We start from the raw sequence: 20,361 nt of genomic DNA, 5'->3' as shown, positions 1-20,361 counted from the left end.
CTGATTTCACCTTGCATCCCACATATATATTATGCTGAATCATCACCGTCTTGTTTTAGTCCAGGAGAGGAAAGTGAATGAGCACAGAAATCCCATCAGGCTCTTGGCTGGCGGTCCTCCCAATCTCCCTTTCATTCTTCTGTGATGTACAGGAATGCTCAGAGATATGAGGGTATGCATTGGTGGACAGTATTTGCTCAGACTCATTACTGAATCTCTGCCATTTTCACTTGACATTTTGGACCATTATTACCTGTCTGACATTTGAGGGCCAGAACAACATGTCCATGAAGTGCTGATTACATAATGGTCCGTCTGCCCACGTCTTGTTTACTCCTGAGGAGCGACTAATATAGAGGGAAGCAATTAATATTGTCGACTTTCAATTCACACAATTAATGCTACACCCAAAGGTCTCAGCTCCATTACACAGACTGGCTTCGCAGTGGGCACTGCGAAGGGGCTGTGATGGCGTGTTCCTGGATCTGATGTGGTACTTTCAGTTCTGTGCTAAAGGCAATCTTAGATCAGCATGTTCTGAGATTTCCCAAGATTGAAAACTAGAAAGAAGTATCAACAACAACAACAAACTCTCCCATAAAGAGCTTCTGCATCAAATACTGGTCCATTATCTTGACTGCAACACTAAATCTGAAAGTCCCAGACTTAAAGGGGTGGAATAAAGGTGAAGAATTGCTGATTGGTGGATTGGAAGTGTGGGCGTAAGTCAAAAGGCCTCTAGATCTTTTGATCCCTGTCTGACGCATCGATTCCTCATCATTTCCCATGGACCTATGAAGTGAAGCCAATCAATCTTAGTGCATTTTAAAGAAAGAATTGTTTCACACAGTTCTATAAATTAAGGGCAGACCATTTCTTCGGAACAAACAAAAATCCCATTCACAAATACATCAACTCCCACACAGAGATTAACGTATCGAATTAATTCAGGAAAACGCAAAACATTCACAAACACTTTAGGCCAGAATCAGAAATGAAGCAGGACAAAATGCAACATAATAAACAAATAAAAAGCTATATATTTAAAAGGTGTTAACTATACAAGTATCTATCCATCCATCCATCCATCGGCTCCTTTTACATTCATGAGCTGGAATTTGAATTGATAGGGCCTAATTTCTTAAATATAATGAAACATAACTATTTTAATATGCATTTCTATAGGTGGCTTGTCAAACATTGATTATTATTCATTCATACTGGAACCTACAAATCTTCCAAACTACACTTGCAGCAGTTGCAGCAGACAAGAATGTGAATTAAAATAAAAAAAATTTGTGTGTGTGTTATTTCAGTTCAAATCCAAATCAAATTCAGGAATTTAAAAAGCTTCGAAATTCTAAAGGCATTCTAAATTCAGTTGTGAATGGCGCTCAAGCCTGCCGCCTACATACAGTCCCGTAGACAGATCCCTTTTCAAGCAGACAGACAGACGGCTCCCACTCTCTCCTCCTGCTGGATCATTCAGAAAGACCAGCCACTGACCAGGGGATCATCAATGAAAAACTGCAGAGGATTTTTCTCTCTGAGCAAACACAGCAAGTGACATTTACGCACACACGCTCAACACACACAAACAAATCCAACACAACAACAAATTCCGGTGCTACGCGTAAAACATCATCACACACAGCCCTTATGTGCAACAAACCTTAAAAGAGAAGCAGCAAAGTGGGGAAGTCAGGGAAAATAGTTGGAGGAAAAAAGGGCAAAAACCTGCTTTATGTCTCTCTCTTTTCTCTCCTTGACTCTCGGAGAGAGAGGGAGACATGCCTTCCAAAAGTGAGCAAAGTAAACTTTCAAGAAGAAAGCAGCAAGAACTCAACGCGTGGGAGAGAAAGACTCAATGTTATTTATAAATTTCTGTTTATCTGTTTTCCTGTCATTTATTCAGAATGCAGCGTTTGAAACACCCCCTAGGATGAGAACGAGAGGAGAGGAAAGGAGATGGCAGCGGCACAGCTGCAGAAATTGTTCGGGGACTCATGATAACTGGAGAAAATATGCAATATAGAGAAAAATGGTGAGGTTATAATACATTTTTCTGTAGCCTTTTTCATCCCATCACATTTTATCTTAGATAGAGTGATCCATGATGTAGAAAAATGACTGCAGAACTCATCTAATATGTGTCTGATTTTACCTCACATCATTGACTATTACTGATGATATAATATCTGGCCATCTTGAGATTTTTTGACTCTTGGCTAGCTGATCTCTCTCTTTCTCTCTCTTTCTCTCTCTCTCTCTCTCTCTCTCTCTCTCTCTCTTTGCGTAGGTTTAATTTGTGGAGATTAAAGGACACATAGCAAGGAGCAGATGAGATCTGTTTTGTCCTGAAGCATATTTTCTCCCCTGGCTTACGCCACCCCAGAACACATGACATAAAACCACTGATTTACTGCATCCAGCATTACCTGAGCTTGGCATCCTTCTCATCACAACCCCCCCCCCCCCCCCCCCCCCCCAAAAAAAAACACACCCTGACAATTACAGAGACAAATCGCACAAAATGAAATCAGCATAAAGTCAGCCAGACATCTACTCTAGAGACAAACGTCAGTGAGAGCTGACAGTACATGAAATATTTGCGAATGTATAATTTTAACTGCATGTATTCCTTTACTTCAATATCAGAAAACTGCTCCAAAATAGTCCAAAGTGGAGTTTATAAACATTTAAAGCTAAAGCTGCTCAACAATTTAATTGCAATTAATCTCAAAATTTAACAGCTTCTAATCCTTTTTAAGGAGTGAAAACTAAAAATATATGCAAAATCAAAAAATTCTGTGGATTATATGCCCATATAATTATACTAGAAAGCGGTATATTTATACAACATTGATCTTTGCTCATCACAATTACATAAAAAAACTGATGCAAGTTTTCAAATTTTGAAAATATTCCCCCATATTTTTTTGTAATTTAAATTGGAGTTTAATTGAGAATACCTTTTTCAATTGATTTAAATGGTGATTTTAAATTGATTTTAAAGCTGATTTAATTCCCGAATCAGCATGAAAGTGCAAGTCTTAAATTAATGTAGAGAGTTGTGAGAAAATGGGCTGCCAGATCCGCGTTATGTGCGGCAGGTCTTAAAGGGGTCATATAATGGTACATGCACTTTTACAAGTTGATTGTACTGAAATGTGTGTTGGTAGTGCCTGTACACAACCATCACATAATGCTAAAAATCCATCCAGTGGTTTTTTTTAAATCTCCTTATATGTTTCCCCCCCCTCTCAAATCAAGCCGTTCGACCTAGTGACGTCACACGGTCGGACGCCCCCCCACGATTGTTGATTGACAGCAGCGTTTCAACCATAGACTGTAAAAAAATATGGACGTAGTGTCCGTGACGTCACCCGTAGGTGTTCTGAAGAGCATTTTTGAAGCCTAAAGTGGGCGGAGTTGGCCGTCGCCATCTTGGCCTCGCGTCACCTTGCGTCACTCTCGGATAACAGAAAATAGGCAAAGAGGCGGGGCGTGGGTGAAGCTGGAAGAGCCTGGCTATGAAACCACGCTCGCGGCTCACCGCTCGACGTGATCGAGTTAGCTCAGGCTTGGGAGGTAATGCTATATGCTACTGAAAGTACCCTATGGAAAGTACTAAGTCTGCGACTGCACAGGGCCTCGTGCTAAAGTGACAGTTGATGATGTAAAGCCAATGAAAAGTTCCTGTTTTTGCCCTTCGAAATATTATTAAAAGACATGGCTACAAGTGAGACTGTGTATCGTGATTCTGTACTATTCTGCTAGTTGAAAATGTATTATACAGTAACTTAACTATTATTCTGAGAGAGTGTGTGTGACAGTGATTTATGTGCATAACAGTTACATGTCAGTTCATTCTTTTTTTATAGTCTATGGTCCGTCAGCGCGGCATCGCTCGTCAAGTTCGTAGAGAGCTTATTCAGTCCATTTTAAATTCTGATTTTGGCCGCCTCTCAAATGGGTTAAACCATAGATATATTACCTATGAAGTTCAAGTAAATACGCTAGAAAATCCGCGCTCATTCAAGGATGTGCATTTATTGCATGGACGGAGAAAGCGCCGACACCTGCAGGATTTCATCTGACGGTACATAAGCATATTATAATCTATCTGTTCCGTGAGAGCAGAACGAACGAGCCTTTATATCTATAGACGTTTTTAAATCTGAAAACTCCAAAAACCAACGAAATTGTCAGACATCCATTAGTGCATGTTCACAGAGGAAAACAACTGAAATACAGCGCTGGTTGTTCTCTCGAACGATACTCGACGACAACGACGGAATCCTAAGCCGTGGGCGAAGTAATGGGTGTATTAAATTGTATGAAATAATCACGAAAAAAGCACAAACACTGCAGAGATGGCAAGTTCAGCAGCTAACATTTGCTGAGGTGAAGTGAGTAGTGACGCGGCTAACAGCAAACAAACGGCTAGCATTGACATCAGCGGGAATCCACCTGTCACTCAAAAGTGGACACACCCTTAATTATGCAGAACTTTAAATATTAATCAACTAAACGGATGAGTTATAAAAAAAATCACCCCCTCACAGTTGTTATGAAGGGCAAAATTAGCTGTATAGACCAAAGCCACATAGAGATCCAGGCTGTAAACATGTTTTTTTCTGCTGTAAAGTTGGTAATTTTAACATGGGGGAGATACAGATTTGACCAAGCGGCCAGTCAATGAATTGCAGTTTAACTCACTTCCGTGTTGGTTTCAAGAGAGAGACGGGGAGGTTGCCGCTTGGTTTCAAGACAGACCCGCTCCCGCTCGTGAGCGAGCTGTCTGTCATCATAGTCCGCGCGTCATTGTTGATACTGGAGCACTGTCTATGAGCAGAATGGCGTCTAAGCGATTGTGGTGTTCTGTTCTTGGGTGCAATAAGGAACACAGCAGTCATTTTGATGTTCCTAAATCCGAACCGCTGAAGATGCAGTGGCTGAGTTTGTTTTCGAAGGGAATATTCCCCACGATCAATGTCAATGCTCTCATGTTTGCGCGAATCATTTCACACACCAGACTGCTCGAGGGTCAGTATAAAGCTGATTTTGCTAAGAAGCTGCTCCTGAAAAAAGGATCGGTACCAAATATTCGTGTTCCTGCTGCACCTCCAGAAGAAGAAGTGAGTGTAACGTTTTATTAACCTTTATATTAATATTTATATTCATCTTTGCAAATCGCTAGCACGCTTCACGATGAATGCAGCTATTTTTACACTCAGGGTACATTACGGCATGTTTTCTATGTACGACGTTCTCGATATAATTCATAATCCCACGTTTATAATGAACAACGCGTTTTAATAACGCGTTTGTGTTATTAAAACTGTGTACGCAGTACGCACAGAACAGAGGGGCGGGGTGAGCAAAGCTCATTATCATTTAAAGACACATGACTTAAACAGAGCTGTTTTTGACCAGGTAAAATTAGTGTTTTCTTACAATACTAATGAGAATTTTTTATTAAAGTATATTACAAACTTTTAATTTAGACCCTAAAGAATCATATTAGCTTGTACAAAAATGGCATTATATGACCCCTTTAAAGTGACAGTAGCCCAATAAACCCAAAAATCTGATGAAATGCTGAAGTGCAGAGTGATGTCAATTAAATCACTGATCCAAACTGGTGGAAGTGAGAGACTGTTTTGAACGCTTATATCTTCTAAATGCAAATTTTGTCATTGTTTTGGAGCCCTAGTTATAGATAACAGTAAGGCTAACATACACATACTAAAAGCCCAAAAAAACTTCATTTTTGGTTTCATGGTGACTTTAAGGATAACCAAAGAACAAAGGAAAAAGAGAAATAACTTTTGTAGGTTTAATAAGGATTTATCAATATCTAATTATTAATTGACGCAGTGAAGACTGTGAAGTGTTTGATAACTTTATTCAGATTCTGTATATATATACTACCTGTTAGGTGCGATTAATCATGATTAATTACAGAAAAATTTGTGATTAATTAATTATTATTTTTTAATCGATTGACAGCACTAAGACAGACTTTGAAAGCTCAACTTTGAAAGCAAGTTTTGAAAACACTGCAGGATTGAATATAAATGCTATAAACAGTAGTACCTCAGGTGTCAACACCGTGTCTCTAATGCTTCACCACCAGTCGGCTTCATCTCAGCTGTTTATTATAATACTGTCTTACGCCTGTAGAATTGATGCATTGTTGACAGAATAGTTTCTATCGTTCTTTGATTTTTCTCAAGGGTAACCCAAACACAACAGGCAGCGTGGGTGGCTCGAGCACACTTACGATGTTCATAAGAGTGAGGAGGTACTTCTCCACATGCTGCTGTCCATGAAACTGCACCACAGAGTCGTCCACCCCCAGCAAAACCTCAATGTTGTAGACTCGTTCGGGGGACTGTCTGCGGGCTCGTCGGCTCTGGTTAATACTGCGTTCCACGCCCTGATACAGAGTCTCAAGTTCCAACAGTCCACCCAGGTCAGCACCTATAAAAAAAAAGATATATATATATATATATATAAAACAAAAATTTTACAGTTTTTAAGTGTAAACTGATACATCATTACAGAAATGCACAGACTTGCTTTTCCTTTTAAGTGACATTGTTGAAGACATGAAAGGAAAAGCTGTTTTGTGCCATAAGAAACCTATCAAACCACTAGCCACTATATGTGAGGTCATTTCCTCACCAGGCGGAGAGATGGAACATGGAGGAGAGAACACATTGAGGAAGATCTATCACCTTGTCTCCATCACCCAATCAGCTGGGGGCATCTTCTATGCTCCAATTATGTAACGTTTCCTAGGCAACCTGCTCATGGGTAAACCAACGCTCGGTGCAGACTAATATTAGCTCACCAGTCACTTTCTTATTGGATGATAATCCGAGAGTAAGAACAATATTCATCATCTTAATGCTGAGAGTCAGTAACATATTATTACAGGGCAACAGAGGCAAGAAGCTGCACAGAAAATTCCCAATAAACCAAATGGAGAGGTGTTTGAGTGTTTTCTTTTCGTTGTTTGCTGTTTATTATGAAGGATTTTGTAGGGTTGTAAACTTCCTCTCACCAGCAGGTGTTCATTATATCACAGCCTGTGTCAGCAGATTTTCACCCAAAATTAGAAGAAAGCTTCTACAGTACAACAAAAGCAATTAACATGCTCTTGGAGGCTCATGTCTTTTAATATGCAAAAAAACTGAAGTGATCCTTTTTTTTATTATTCTATTAAAATTATAGTTTAATTAACAGTATCTATTTTGTAGAAGTATCTGCACCAGGCTGATGTTATAGCATAGTCTAATCAAAGCTGTGATGAACTGAAGATGGGGGAGAAAAAGCCAGCATGTTGCAGCAGTGCCTTGTTCAGCAGAAGTGAGAAGAAGAACAGATCCCTTCAGTATCAATCTTAGGACCTGTTAATACTAATTGAGAAGCGAATTAAAAAGTATTAAATATTTGCAAAATTTTTTTTTTTTTTTTTTTTTTTTACCAAACCTACTTACATTGAGTCCACACATCATTCTTCAAAAGTTTGGGGTCAGTCTTTTTTTTTTTTTATGAAATTAATTAATTAATTGATTCATTATTTTCTTATAAATGCCTTCTAAATTAATGCTGTTCATTTGACGTTCTATTAATCATGAAAAAACGTAACATGGTTTCCACAAAAATATTAAGCATCACAGCTGTTTTCAACATTGATAATAATAAGAAATGTTTCTTGAGCACAAAATCAGCATATTGGAATGATTTCTGAAGGATCATGTGATCTAGTTTCATGCACCATAAAAGTCACACTGTTTTAGTATGAAAGCTTCTGCTAAGTAAATGGAATATAATGCAATATTCAATAAAACATATATATTTTTTTTTTTTTACGTCCATCATTATGGAAAAAATCTGTTTCTTTGGGAACAGAAGGAAAAACGTTTTCCTTAAGGGGTATTCAACCTACTGGTGACGACTATCCTCCATCTATGACATCTGTCTTTTTCTGCTATTCAGTTTCATTCCGTGATCCTCCAAAACTTGACCCATCACCCTGTCTGTCAAATACACACAGCTCCGTTCTGATCTCATGAGAGAACATTCACATTCAGGCTGAGGAGTCCTCGCCCTTATCAGGACACAAAGCTACTTTGTCTTTCAACCTTTGAAAATGTCAAGAGAACCTATAAGGGAGAGAAAGATGGAAGAAACGCAAGAAGGAGAGAGGGAAAGGGTGCTCAGACTGGTAGGACATTTGAAAAGATTGATATCATGTACAGTTGTGGTTCTGTTTGGCGATGTTAGGGAAAGTTTGACTGAGTTTGTGAGCAGTGAGTGTGTTTTAGTCACAGATGCACGTTCACAGAACGTTGCTCCTGAATCACAGTGTAATCTTATGAACCTAAAGTACTGAACTCACAGTAGCTCGTTTCACTTCAACTCAAAGCATCACATGCTCATCTCTATGAGTGACAGATTTATGGGTCGCCGGGCCGCCAAACTGCAAAAGCACTGAGACAGAACGAGAGTTTGGTACATCTAGACGTGCCCGCTGACACATGCACATAAAAATGCACACAAATATGAATACACTTCCAAGCACAAACATTTGCAATTTTGTTTTGTATGGAGGTAAAAGTGTTGCAAAACTTGAGAGCTTGGAGATTTGAATCTGAGCAGATGTACAATAAATATTGATCTTAAATAAACATCTTAAATCTGGTACAGCAGATTTCAATATTTCTAATTCAAAGCAACTTTTGTAATAATATAAATAATATAGAATTCATATACAATTGGAAAAGTTTTTGGGGAAGACCTGACCTGTTGAAAAGAGATGGTATTCATCCCTCCTGGGATGGTGCTGCTCTTCTCTCTAGTAATATGGTACATAGAGCCCTATTTTAACGATCTGAAACGCAAGTAACTTTGTGGGCGCTGTTGCTATTATACCGGCGGGATAAATAACTCTTGCGCCCGACGCAAATCAAAAATGGGTTGGTCTGAAGTAGCTTCATTATTCATATGTGTGGTTTGGGCGTAACGTGAAATATACCAATCAGAGCGACATCTCACATTCCCTTTAAGAGCAGGCGCGCTTGTTCCATGGCGGACTGCTATGATAACGGCGGATTTGCCAGGTGCGAGCCAGGAGCAGTTCAAAGCCGAGGAGACCAACGTTCTCGTCAGGGCCGTAAAAGACAGAAGTGGGGATGGGAGAAACCCACCCAAATTAGCTTCGGTTAAACAGGCGTATAATAATTTGGGTAAATGTGTAAGCTAGATTTATGCCTATTTTTTCACATCTTCATGGACACAACAATGATTTCCCACGTGTGTTAATATTTTTCCTTGTAATAATGTATGGTCTTCTAAAAATGAGAACTGCTGCGTCTGTGTGTAGATGAGATAAGCAAAGTGTATGCGTGTTGTGCACACGCTACATTGATTATGGCCAAGCATGCGCCCTTAAAATAGCATATGAATACCCAGTACTTGAGTGAGCTCTTAACGCATTATAGTCCTTCACGTCTATTGCGATCTCAAAATTCCGGCCAGTTGAAAATACCTAGAATATCAAGATCGACTGCTGCCGTTAGACCCTTTTCCTGTTTAGCACCAAAACTCTGGAACAATCTTCCTAACATTGTCCGGGAAGCAGACACACTCTGTCAGTTCAAATCTAGACTAAAAAACACATCTCTTTGGCCTAGCATATACATAACACATTATAGACTTCAATAATTCAATGTTAAGCTGCATAGATTAGGTCAGCCGGAACCGGGAACACTCCCCATAAATCCTGATGTACATGTTACATCATAAGAAGGATGGCGTCTACGCTAATATTAGTCTCTCTGTTTATCCAAGGTTTACCGCAGTCCACCGTATCCAGATCTGATGAAGGACCTGCGCCTGGACACGATGACAACACAGTCCTGAAGTGTCAACCAGTCCCTCCCCTGTGAAGGCCTCCTTCCCTTCCCTTTACCTAAGTACAGATAAAATGTTGTCGGGTTAATTCCGGTTCACGTGGCTACGCAGACGCGACAAAAAATGTCTGTATTATATTTTTTATTGAGTTTATTGAAGGTTGATTTTTAAAGAAGGTCTACATGCCTGCGCACATATATATTCAAACACACTTACCTTTGGACTGAACACGTAATGCGCATGTGCGCAAAGTTTTGGAGGTTTGCGCAGAGATAACGGATAATCGTTTGCACCTTCGAACCTATTTCAGGGAGTGCGTTCTCGAGACACCAGGCACTATTTTGTGCGGATGGGCGTCCGGAGCGCGTTAAGGATTTTGTTGTTAGAACGGTGTTGTGTTAGCGGCTAATTATCTTCGCAACGGAAGTGAATCAATCAATCAAAACTTTAGCTGGACAATAACTTTATCCTAGAGCTGTTGTAAAGCCTAAACAATCTGTTACGGTAATTTCCTATTATCTCTGTAAAGCTGCTTTGAAACAATCCATATTGTTAAAAGCGCTATACAAATGAAGGTGAGATGACTTGACTAATAAGACAGTGGCAAAACTTGTTAACATAATTATAGTAATAACTATAGATGCATAATTGCATGCAACTAGCCCTAAATGTAACCTAATATTAACTCTAACCCTATAGTAAGTACATGTAGTTAATTGATATTACTCAGTACTTAGATGTATAATCACACTGTAACAAGGACACTTTAAAATAAAGTGTAACCCAAAACCCACTTGTGCACTTAAAGTCCAAAAGCAAGTGAGCAGCACCAGGTTTGGATGAGTGACAATGAAGCCTCGCCCATTCATAAGAGCAAGAACAATCGATTCCTGACCAATCAAATCAGACAATTCTGGAATATGATGTATGATGATGCATTAGCACCATGGCAGGTGGAATCAGCTGTAAATAAACGTCTCCGTTCCCTCCTTCAGGGAACGAGGGTTACCATATGTAACCGATACGTTCCTCTTCAGTCGGTCAGTCGACGCCACGCCGAGCCCGATGAATAGGAATCCCTACCAAAGGGCCAAAGCTGCTGCATCCCATCCAGCGCCCTGTGCAAGCCTCTACCCCTTCTTGCCTGGAAGGACGATAGGAGGAGGCTTACACAGAGTGTATCTGTCACTGTTGTTCCGTGATAACCCGGGCCGGGCCTCTCAGTGCTTCTACCCGTTTAGGGTGAGAACAGGGAGGCGACCGGCTCTACACGTAGGCTATAATATCTAGCGAACGTGTTAGGTGTCGCCCAGCCCGCAGCTCTACAGATATCTGTTAGCGAGGAGCCACGTGCCAATGCCCAGGAGGATGCAACGCCTCTCGTGGAGTGTGCATGCAACCTGAGCGGGCAGGGCACGCCTTGTGCTTGGTAAGCCAAGGCGATGGCATCCACTATCCAGTGGGCCATCCTCTGCTTGGAGGCAGCCTTTCTCTTCTGCTGGCTGAGACTGAGTTCTGTACAGAGCAAACGAACGGGACAGAGCAAAGCCAGGGCTGGGTCTGCCTCTTCCAGGGGCAGCGCTTGCAGGTTCACTACCTGGTCCCTGAAGGGCGTGGTAGGAACCTTGGGCACATAGTCAGGCCGGGGTCTCAGTACAACGTGGTTGTCACCCGGCCCGAACTCTAGGCACGATTCGTCGACCGAAAATGCGTGCAGGTCCCCTACCCTCTTGACAGAGGCCTGTGCAACCAGCAGCAAAGTCTTTATGGAAAGAAGCTTAACCCTCTGAGGTCGAGAAACGCGCCCCCGCGTTTTGCTGGATTTTTTTCACATAGCAGCAACATAAACTTAAATTACTCCGTCATTTATGGTAATACAGAAAAAAGAAATATAAAAAAATAATCTGTGATATTTCTACTTTTGTATGTGTCCACTTACAATCAAATCAAAACATTGTGCTTTTGTAAAATAAAGAAAATAAACAGGGTGTGCGTTCTGCCTCTCCGTCGCGGTGAACTTTTTTTTCTTGAGCACGTCTATAAACTGAAACAAAACTCAACGAATACTTCTCACACATTTATGAGCCATTTACCTTTATAAACATTTAAGTGTGTACTTTTAAATGATCGGATTCAAACTGAAAACAAATATTCTCTGTTTAAGTAATTTGTATAAAACCAACAGGATGTCCAGTATCTCAAACGCTTGCTAATTACTTTTTAATTCGACACGCCCACTCGCGCAAAAGAGATTCACATGCAAATCTCCACATGGGACGCGAACGCCCTCGTTACCTCAAACACAAAACACCCAAAAACTTCACAAGTCTCTGCTTTTCGTCGAGTTTGGAAGACACGTCTGAGCTTACATTGGATTTAACTCAGAAGAAGAAGAACGCGATTTGAAGACAAGAAAGATGTAAGGTAAGAAATTCTTACTTATTAGTTTATGGTATTGTTGCATAAACTTCACATTGCAGTTGAACTGTTGCTAGATACTGTATATGGTGAATATTATACTATTTAGACCCGTGTTTCCTGATAAATACTGTTTGTGGATATCTGCTCAAACATAGATATGTATAACCATAATGTTTAATATTTTGGAGCGCGATGGCGTTTGAATGTGTCATATTTTGGAGCGCGCTGTGGGTTTGAGTATCATATTTTGGAGCGCGCTGTGGGTTTTAATGTATCATATTTTGGAGCGCGATTGCGTTTGAAAGGAAAAATGCACCAAACATTAGGCTTTATGTTTTTACTATTATCTCATTTCATATCATCATAACGAATGGAAACATTTGAAGTAACATATGATAATCAATATATTTTTCTCTAGCGTAGTTGTTCTTGAAATCTTTTGGAAGATTTAATTTATTGTTATTATTATTTCATGCAGCACTGCGTAGCCTATGCCTACAAGGCACAACAAACCTGGTGTTCATTAGCCTATATATTGTTGGAAACGTGTGTGTGTGTGTGTGTATTCTGTGAATTTTAAAAATAAATTTTAACCAGAAAAATCTAAAATCTATTCCCAAAATCGTGCAGCCCTATAGTTTCTCTTGATATCATTATGTTCACAGTTTTTTTCTTTTTTTCTTTTCTTTCAGGGACCAGATGCAACTGAGTCCTGCTGACTTCAACATTCACATGAGTCTCTGTACATGAACATGGTAAAGTGAAAATCAAACACCTTGGAAATTTAAGGTATGTACAATGTTTTTAGGAATGGCACAAAGGTCTCTGTGTTTGGATCATTGTTTTCAATGTGCTCTTTTGTCATTTGTATTTTTGGATTGTGTTGTGCTGTAAATAAATCCAAACAATCTAAAAGCCATTCTTTTTTAAATCTCCTCATTCTTTGTGCAAGGTTGCTCTGAATGACAGGGCCTGATCGCTCCTAATAGGGCAGTTAGGGGAGTGTCTTTGTCTTTCTCAGGTGTTAAAACCTTACATATTCATGAGATGATCACGCCTTTTCGCATATGGCTTTGTCACACAAAACACGTCTTAGAAATTTTAAATCAATATATTGTCTTATCTGAATGAGCAGTCAGGGTGATTTTCACATAGTTTTGGAGCAAATATTCTAGGCTATGTCATACAATTTTCAAAAGTCTTGTGAAGAAATGATCAGTATGGGTTTCATGGCCTTATTTCAGTGAGAATTTTTTGTATTTTCACAAACCACGCATAAATGTCATTATCTCAAAACTACAAACTTTTACATACATGCTGCTGATATATTATTGTAGCAGAGTTTGTGCTGAATACAGTGTAATCAGACTTTAGCCATGAAAATGTCACTAGTAACAGAAAAAAACACAAATGTCAGAGCATGTCAGAACACCTCCATGGCCCAGAAAACAGCTCAGACCTCAGAGGGTTAAAGTATGCTGATTGCAAAGGCTCAAACGGAGCATCCTGAAGTGTTTGAAGCACCAGGGGAAGGTCCCAAGAGTGTATGGAGGGGGGACGAGGAGGATTTAATCGTCTCACCCCCCTAAGGAACCTGACGACCAGGTCGTGCTTTCCTACTGTTTTGCTATCTATGTGGTCGTGATAAGCTGAAATAGCGGCATCATGTACTTTGAGGGTGGAGGGAGACAGTCTACGCTCCAACCCTTGCTGCAAGAAGGAAAGCACAGACCCTATCGAACATCTTCGGGGGTCTTCTCGGTGAGAAGGACACCACTCGACGAACAGGTTCCACTTTAGGGCGTACACAAGTATCGTGGACAGCGCCCGTACAGAAGTGATGGTGTTAAGTACCTCTGGGGGTAAGTCACCTAGAACCTCCGCGTCCCGTCCAGGGACCAGACATGGAGTTTCCAGAGGACTGGACGCGGGTGCCATAGGGAGTCAGAAGGTCCTTCCTCAGAGGAATGGGGTAGGGAGGGACTGTTACGAGGAGCATGAAAGTCCGGGTGGGCCAATAGGGAGCCACCAGAAGGACCTGCTCTTCGTCCTCCATGACTTTGCACAGGGTCTGTGCAAGTAGGCTCACAGGGGGAAACGCATATTTGCGGAGGCCCCAGGGCCAGCTGTGTGCCAGTGCGTCCGTGCCAAGTATTCCCTCGGTCAGGGAGTAAAACAGCAGGCAATGGGAGGTCTCTGAGGAGGCAAACAGGTCTACCTGAGCCTCTTCGAACTCTCTCCAGATCAGCTGAACCGCCTGGGGGTGAAGTCGCCATTTTCCCGGGAGCACAGCTCGTGACAGCTCATCAGCCACACGGTTGAGCACCCCGGGGACATATATGGCTCGAAATGACCTCAGATGCTTCTGACTCCAGAGGAGATGGCGGGCGAGTTGCGACATGCAACGGGAGCGTAGACCACCTTGTCGGTTGATGTACGCAACGGTCGCAGTGTTGTCCGTACGGACCAGCACGTCTCTGCCCTGAAGCGACGTTTTCAAGCGGCTCAGAGCGAGACGTACTGCTAGCAACTCGAGGCAGTTGATGTGCCAATGCAGTTGAGGGCCCGTCCACACCCCTGACACAGCATGCCTATTCTCTCATGGGAACAAGGGCCCCCTCCGTGACTTTTGTGAAGACAAGGGGAGACAGTGACAGCCCGAAGGGCAGGACCTTGTACTGATATGCTCAACCCCCGAATGCAAAGCGCAGAAACGGCCTGTGTCGAGGGAGAATCGAGACATGAAAGTATGCGTCCTTCAGGTCGATCGCTGCAAACCAATCTTGGGGACGGATGCATTAGAAAATGTGTTTCTGCATGAGCATTTGGAACTGTAGCTTGTGGAGGCTCCGAATCAAAACTCACAGGTCCAAGATCGGTCGTAAACCCACCACCTTTCTTGGGTACAATGAAGTAGGGACTGTAGTGCCCTGACCTCATATCGGCTGGAGGGACCGGCTCTATCGCATCCTTCGCCAGTAAGACTGCGATCTCCGCCTGCAAGACATGGGCATCGGCTGCTCTCACTGTAGTGGAGTGGATGGCCCGAAACTTGGGGGGACGCCAGGCGAACTGAATCGCATAGCCGAGCCTGATGGTCTGATTGAGCCAGCGAGACGGACTGGGGAGCGCTAACCAGGCTCGCAGAGACCGTACGAGCGGGACCAAAGGGACCGTAGGTGTACCCGGAGTGGGGCAGCGAGGTGGAACAGCCTTTGAGCACTCAAACCAGCGCACCTACCAGCTGTGAAAACAGCTTTTGTTTGCTCTTAGACAAAACAAAAAACAGAAAACAAAGAGAGAGAAAAAAGACTGCTCGCGCTGCTGTGCTGTAACGCCAGCACCAAAGTGGAGAGGTCCTAGTTAGTTAGTTAGTTAAGTTACTTTATTGTCCCCCAATGGGGCAATTTGTTGTACAGCAGATAGTATAATACAAATCACACAGTCACACACACAATACAGAGATTGCCTACCTTGCAGGCATAGTTAAAAACAATAAAAAACAGTAAATACTCAATAAATAGTATGTCGATAAGTTATCTATGGTACTTTGTAGAGTTAAGAAGCAGAATGGCTGCAGGTACAAAAGAATGTTTATATCTGTTGGTTCTGAATTTTGGGAGTTTAAAGCGTGATCCAGAAGGCAACATCTGAAATTCAGCCTGTAAGGGATGAGAACTATCTGACAGGATAGATTCAACCCTTCTTTGCATCTGCTGCTGATAAAGTTCCTCCAACCCTTTCTGCTTAGAACCTGTAATGCAGCTGCTCACCTTAATTAACCTGGAAAGGGAGTTTTGTTTTGTTTTACAGTAATGGAACCGTACCAACAGATTAAGGAAAAGGTGACAACTGACTCAACAAACCTGAAGATCCAGGTCCTGAAGATGCTTGAAGTTTCACAAAGCTGTTTTTTAAGTTTTGAAGAGATCATCAAAGTGCTTGGCTCCAAAGCAAAAAGCTGAAGTGCAATCGCACTTTCTGCTCATTATATACCCGCGCTGCGAGGCTGAACAGCTGATGCAAATGATTGCACGGCAATGTGTATTGTCTCTCTCTAGCGAGATTCCTATTCATCGGTCTCGACGTGGCGTCAACTGACCGACTGAAGAGGAACAGTAATGTGGCCTCTCTAAATGACCTCTAAGTCACTTCACATTTGACCTCTGACATCACGTAAAAAACATTCAGTAGTGCATTCCACTGTGTGTGTATGAGAGTTTTCCAGCACATAATATTGTCCCTTATGTAGCAAAAGCACAATAATGTTCTGTGTGCAAACAGCTTGCGCATTGGCGGTGCGCCGGTGATGTCAGACAATGTTTTTAATTAGAGTGTGAGAAAGTGTGTACATGCAGCAGATGTACAAGCGAGCCTTTCTGTGTTCCTGAGGAAGGGTATCGCAACCTTAGGGAAATCTGATCCAGCCACACACATTTTCTAACAGCCAGTGCGCAACTAATGCTCTTTCTGCCTTTTAATCTTTAATGGTGTGTTGTAAAAGCCAAGATCAAATTAAGCCTTTAGAACCAGGCCATTTAGAGCTAGTAATGATATCAGTAACTAAATCATCTCCAGCGGTAATAAAGTATGCCATTTGATTAAGCTCTATATTAATGCCAACAATGCACTAATGTTTACTATGTGGTAAGTAAACCGGCAATGTTACTGTAGAGCAGAAGTCAGCAACCTTTTTGACATGAAGTGCCATTTTTAATCTAGAATAGTAATCACATTGTCATATCACACTCCCCGTGTAATATAATACAATATACTATTTATAAGTATCTACTGTATATTTAAGTAATATCTAAACATGCCCATTTATTACTATATTATAATGATCTTGAAGACTGCACTTAAAGGGTCATGAAACTATAAACCAAATTTTCTGAGATTTTAACAGAGGTATGTGTGTTGAACACCATTGAAGACAATGTTAGCATCTGTTAGATTTAATAGTAGGGGGAAAATGGTTCAATTTTAGTTTTTTTCCCGCTATTTTCATCTTCCGGGTTTAAAATCTTCATCGTGTTCACGTCACAGGCTGTGAGGTGGCAAAGCACTGTCGTACATTGATGACTCATCAGTGTCTCATAATTATTCATGAGACTGAGTTTTCTCATCCAATGAGAAGGACTTTTCTATCCCTTCAGAGGGGTGTGTGTGTGTGTGTGTGTGTGTGTGTGTGTGTGTGTGTGTGTGTGTGTGTGTGTGTGTGTGTGTGTGTGTGTGTGTGTGTGTGTGTGTGTGTGTGTGTCTAAAATGTAACCCAGACCATTTTACTTGCCTTTTGTTACATAAGCATTCGTTATTAACATGTAGATACTTCGATAATACCTCAATTGTATGGAATGTATGCTTAATTCGTACAAATTTCTATGTCACTGTCCATCTTCATTATGGGGGTTCAGGGGGCACGTAGATCTAGGCTATGTATGGAACGTTTTGTTTTGTTTTTTAAGCGGAAAATTTATTATTTTCAAATATATGCACTTAAAGTGTGTATATAAACAAATATATGTTTTATAATGACATTATAATTATACATGTACATTAATATGTTTTAAATACAATTACGATTACTGTAGGCTAATATATGTAGCAGGGCATTCAGTTACTTTTGAAAGGACAAAAATGAGGTGTCAGTGTATTTCATTAGACTTTAACTTTGCCAGCTATAAAAAATCTAGCTGTTTTACCACAGATTTTTAGTGACAGTCGATATGCATGGGCCACTGGCCAATGACAGTTATCCCACCCTCCCCTGTCCCCAGCCGTGCCATACCACACCCACTCCCCTCCCTTCTTCTCACAGCCATCTACGCCCAATTACGTTGCATTTTTCAAAAAGATTGTGAGCTAGACTTGAGCTGAAAGAGGGGGGTTTCATGACCCTTTAAGACCGGAGAGTCATCTTGTGTATGATGTTGCTAGTGATAGATAGATAGACAAAGTAACCAATGACCACAGTAATTGAACAAGGTTTTAATAGACAGTAGGCTTTGATTTATCAAATGTGGAATATTTAGTTTTTAGTGTTCCATAATCTTTATAGCTGACTGTCCTCAAAGTCAGACATGTACAAGCAACAGCAAAGCACCATGGGAGAAATGCTCCACTGGGTTATATCAAGCCATCCAGCAATTCACACATTAAACTCTGGATATCTGCACAGGGGAACGATTTCATAAGAGTGCCATAAGAGATCCTCTTATAAAATAGAAGAAAGAGGGAAAAAGACGGTTTTCAGCCTTTTTTGTCACTGCCAGATCTTAAAGATAAACAGAGAAATCCACCCACTCATGCCAAGATGGGAGGGGTCCTCCTCCACCACCTCCTCCTCCTCAGCGTCTCTGCACCAGACGCCTGCTCTCTCTCAGGTCAGCCTTACATTCTTCATTTCCTCCACCCTCTGTGTCTATCAGTGGCAAGATATGCTTTCAGTTGAATGCTGGGAGATTGAGTTTGAGGCTGTTGTTTAAACACACAGAACACAAAATGTGTGCAAGACTGTGATTGGCTGGGTGTATAACGAAAAAAATGACACATTTGAAATACCTACATGAATATGGTAACAAGGAATCTACTTACAATAATAGAATCACTTTATCTTGATAGCTTTATCACTCATACTATTTCTCTTTCATTCTCATGAATATTTTCTTAAAGTATTTACTTTCTCTCAGATCTATCATAATTTTTTTTTTATTATTTTTTTTAAAGAGACACAAATAAGACAGTTGATAACAAGCAGTAAGTCTATGGCACTGTACATTTAAATAGCCTACTTGAATTGAATGAGAAACGTTAGAGGTCTATTCTCAATAATGGAGAAAAATCTGAGAAGCAGGAGACTTTCATTAAGCAAAAATCTCAATTTAATATCACTGCAATGTAGGAGAAACAATTGAGACAAGAGATTTCAAGTGATTTGTAAGTGCACACATTCATTGTAATCAGAGTATTGCTAGATAATCAATACTGCTTACAGTAATATGAGGCTAAGCATATAGTAAGCGATCATATTTCATACTACAACTAATTTTGATGCAATACTACAATTTCTAATTTAATATCTCTAAAGCACTCACACATGGCATCTGCTTAATAAAACAGCCATTTAAAGGGATAGTTCACAAAAATGAAATCTGTTTTCATTTATTCAAGGGTTCTAACCCTTTTGACTTTATTCTATGGAACATAAAAGAAGATATTTTGAAGAATGTTGTTAACCAAACAGTTTTTTTTTACTTAACTGTCAGAAGAAAGAAAGTCATACAGGTTTGGACTGACATCATGGTGAATAAATGTTCTTTTTTTTTCCTTCTTTTGTTTACATCTACATGTACATCTTGTACACAACTACATCTATAAGCTCAAAAGTAAAAACTGACCTGGCTGTGTCACTGTCCATGAATGTGGGCCGCAGAGGTCAGTGGATGAACCCCAGAACAGTGACAGATGAGTAGAAGCAACAGACAAGGCCACACTGACCTCCAAAGCTGTTGACATGGAAATAGTCTCACTCTCCTCACAGATACAACAGGAGGTTACAGGAATAGACAGCGCTGGGACTGTACAGGTGTCTCTTACAAACTTATTCTGGCTCACAGAGATCCTGGAAGTCAGCTGATCCTGTTATCAGCTGGAAATATGGCCAACATCAACAGCTGCTCTAAGAAACCTTTGCCTCCGAAACAAAAACAATTTATTCTAGCAACCCATTTGCTCAAATCTTTGAGGTTTCATTATTGCAGTATTAAAAGTGTCATCTTATTTTGACACTATTGCAGTGTTATCACCAATTTTAACTTGAATCTGTGTATGTCTTTTGTCCCTGACCTTTATCTCTATGGAAATAAAAACATTTCTCAAAGCTCTCTGCATTACAGCAAATATGTGCCATTAAAAGGGAAGCAAGATCAATGTCGGTGAAGAGAAGGTGAAAAATGGCACCAGTCATTAGCTGCGTTTCCATTGTCAGATCAAAAGCGGGCGTGCAAGTTT

At 40.8% G+C, this 20,361-nt stretch overlaps 1 protein-coding gene across 3 annotated transcripts in view; it reads right to left on the bottom strand.

Moving 5' to 3' along the window:
- Positions 1-20,361, bottom strand: part of LOC309504644 (A disintegrin and metalloproteinase with thrombospondin motifs 2) — a 178,599-nt gene that overhangs the window by 39,488 nt on the left and 118,750 nt on the right. For all 3 annotated transcript variants that reach the window (XM_082177845.1, XM_082177847.1, XM_082177846.1), the window contains exon 4: positions 6,290-6,489. In XM_082177845.1, coding sequence (XP_082033971.1) covers positions 6,290-6,489 — 200 coding nt within the window. The remainder of the gene's footprint in view (positions 1-6,289; positions 6,490-20,361) is intronic.

Source organism: Leuciscus leuciscus, assembly GCF_965113295.1.
Source record: "Leuciscus leuciscus genome assembly, chromosome: 8".
NCBI classification, from domain to species: Eukaryota; Metazoa; Chordata; class Actinopteri; order Cypriniformes; family Leuciscidae; genus Leuciscus; species Leuciscus leuciscus.
The sequence above is the reverse complement of the archived record's forward strand: the minus strand, read 5'-3'. Positions and strand labels throughout refer to the sequence as shown.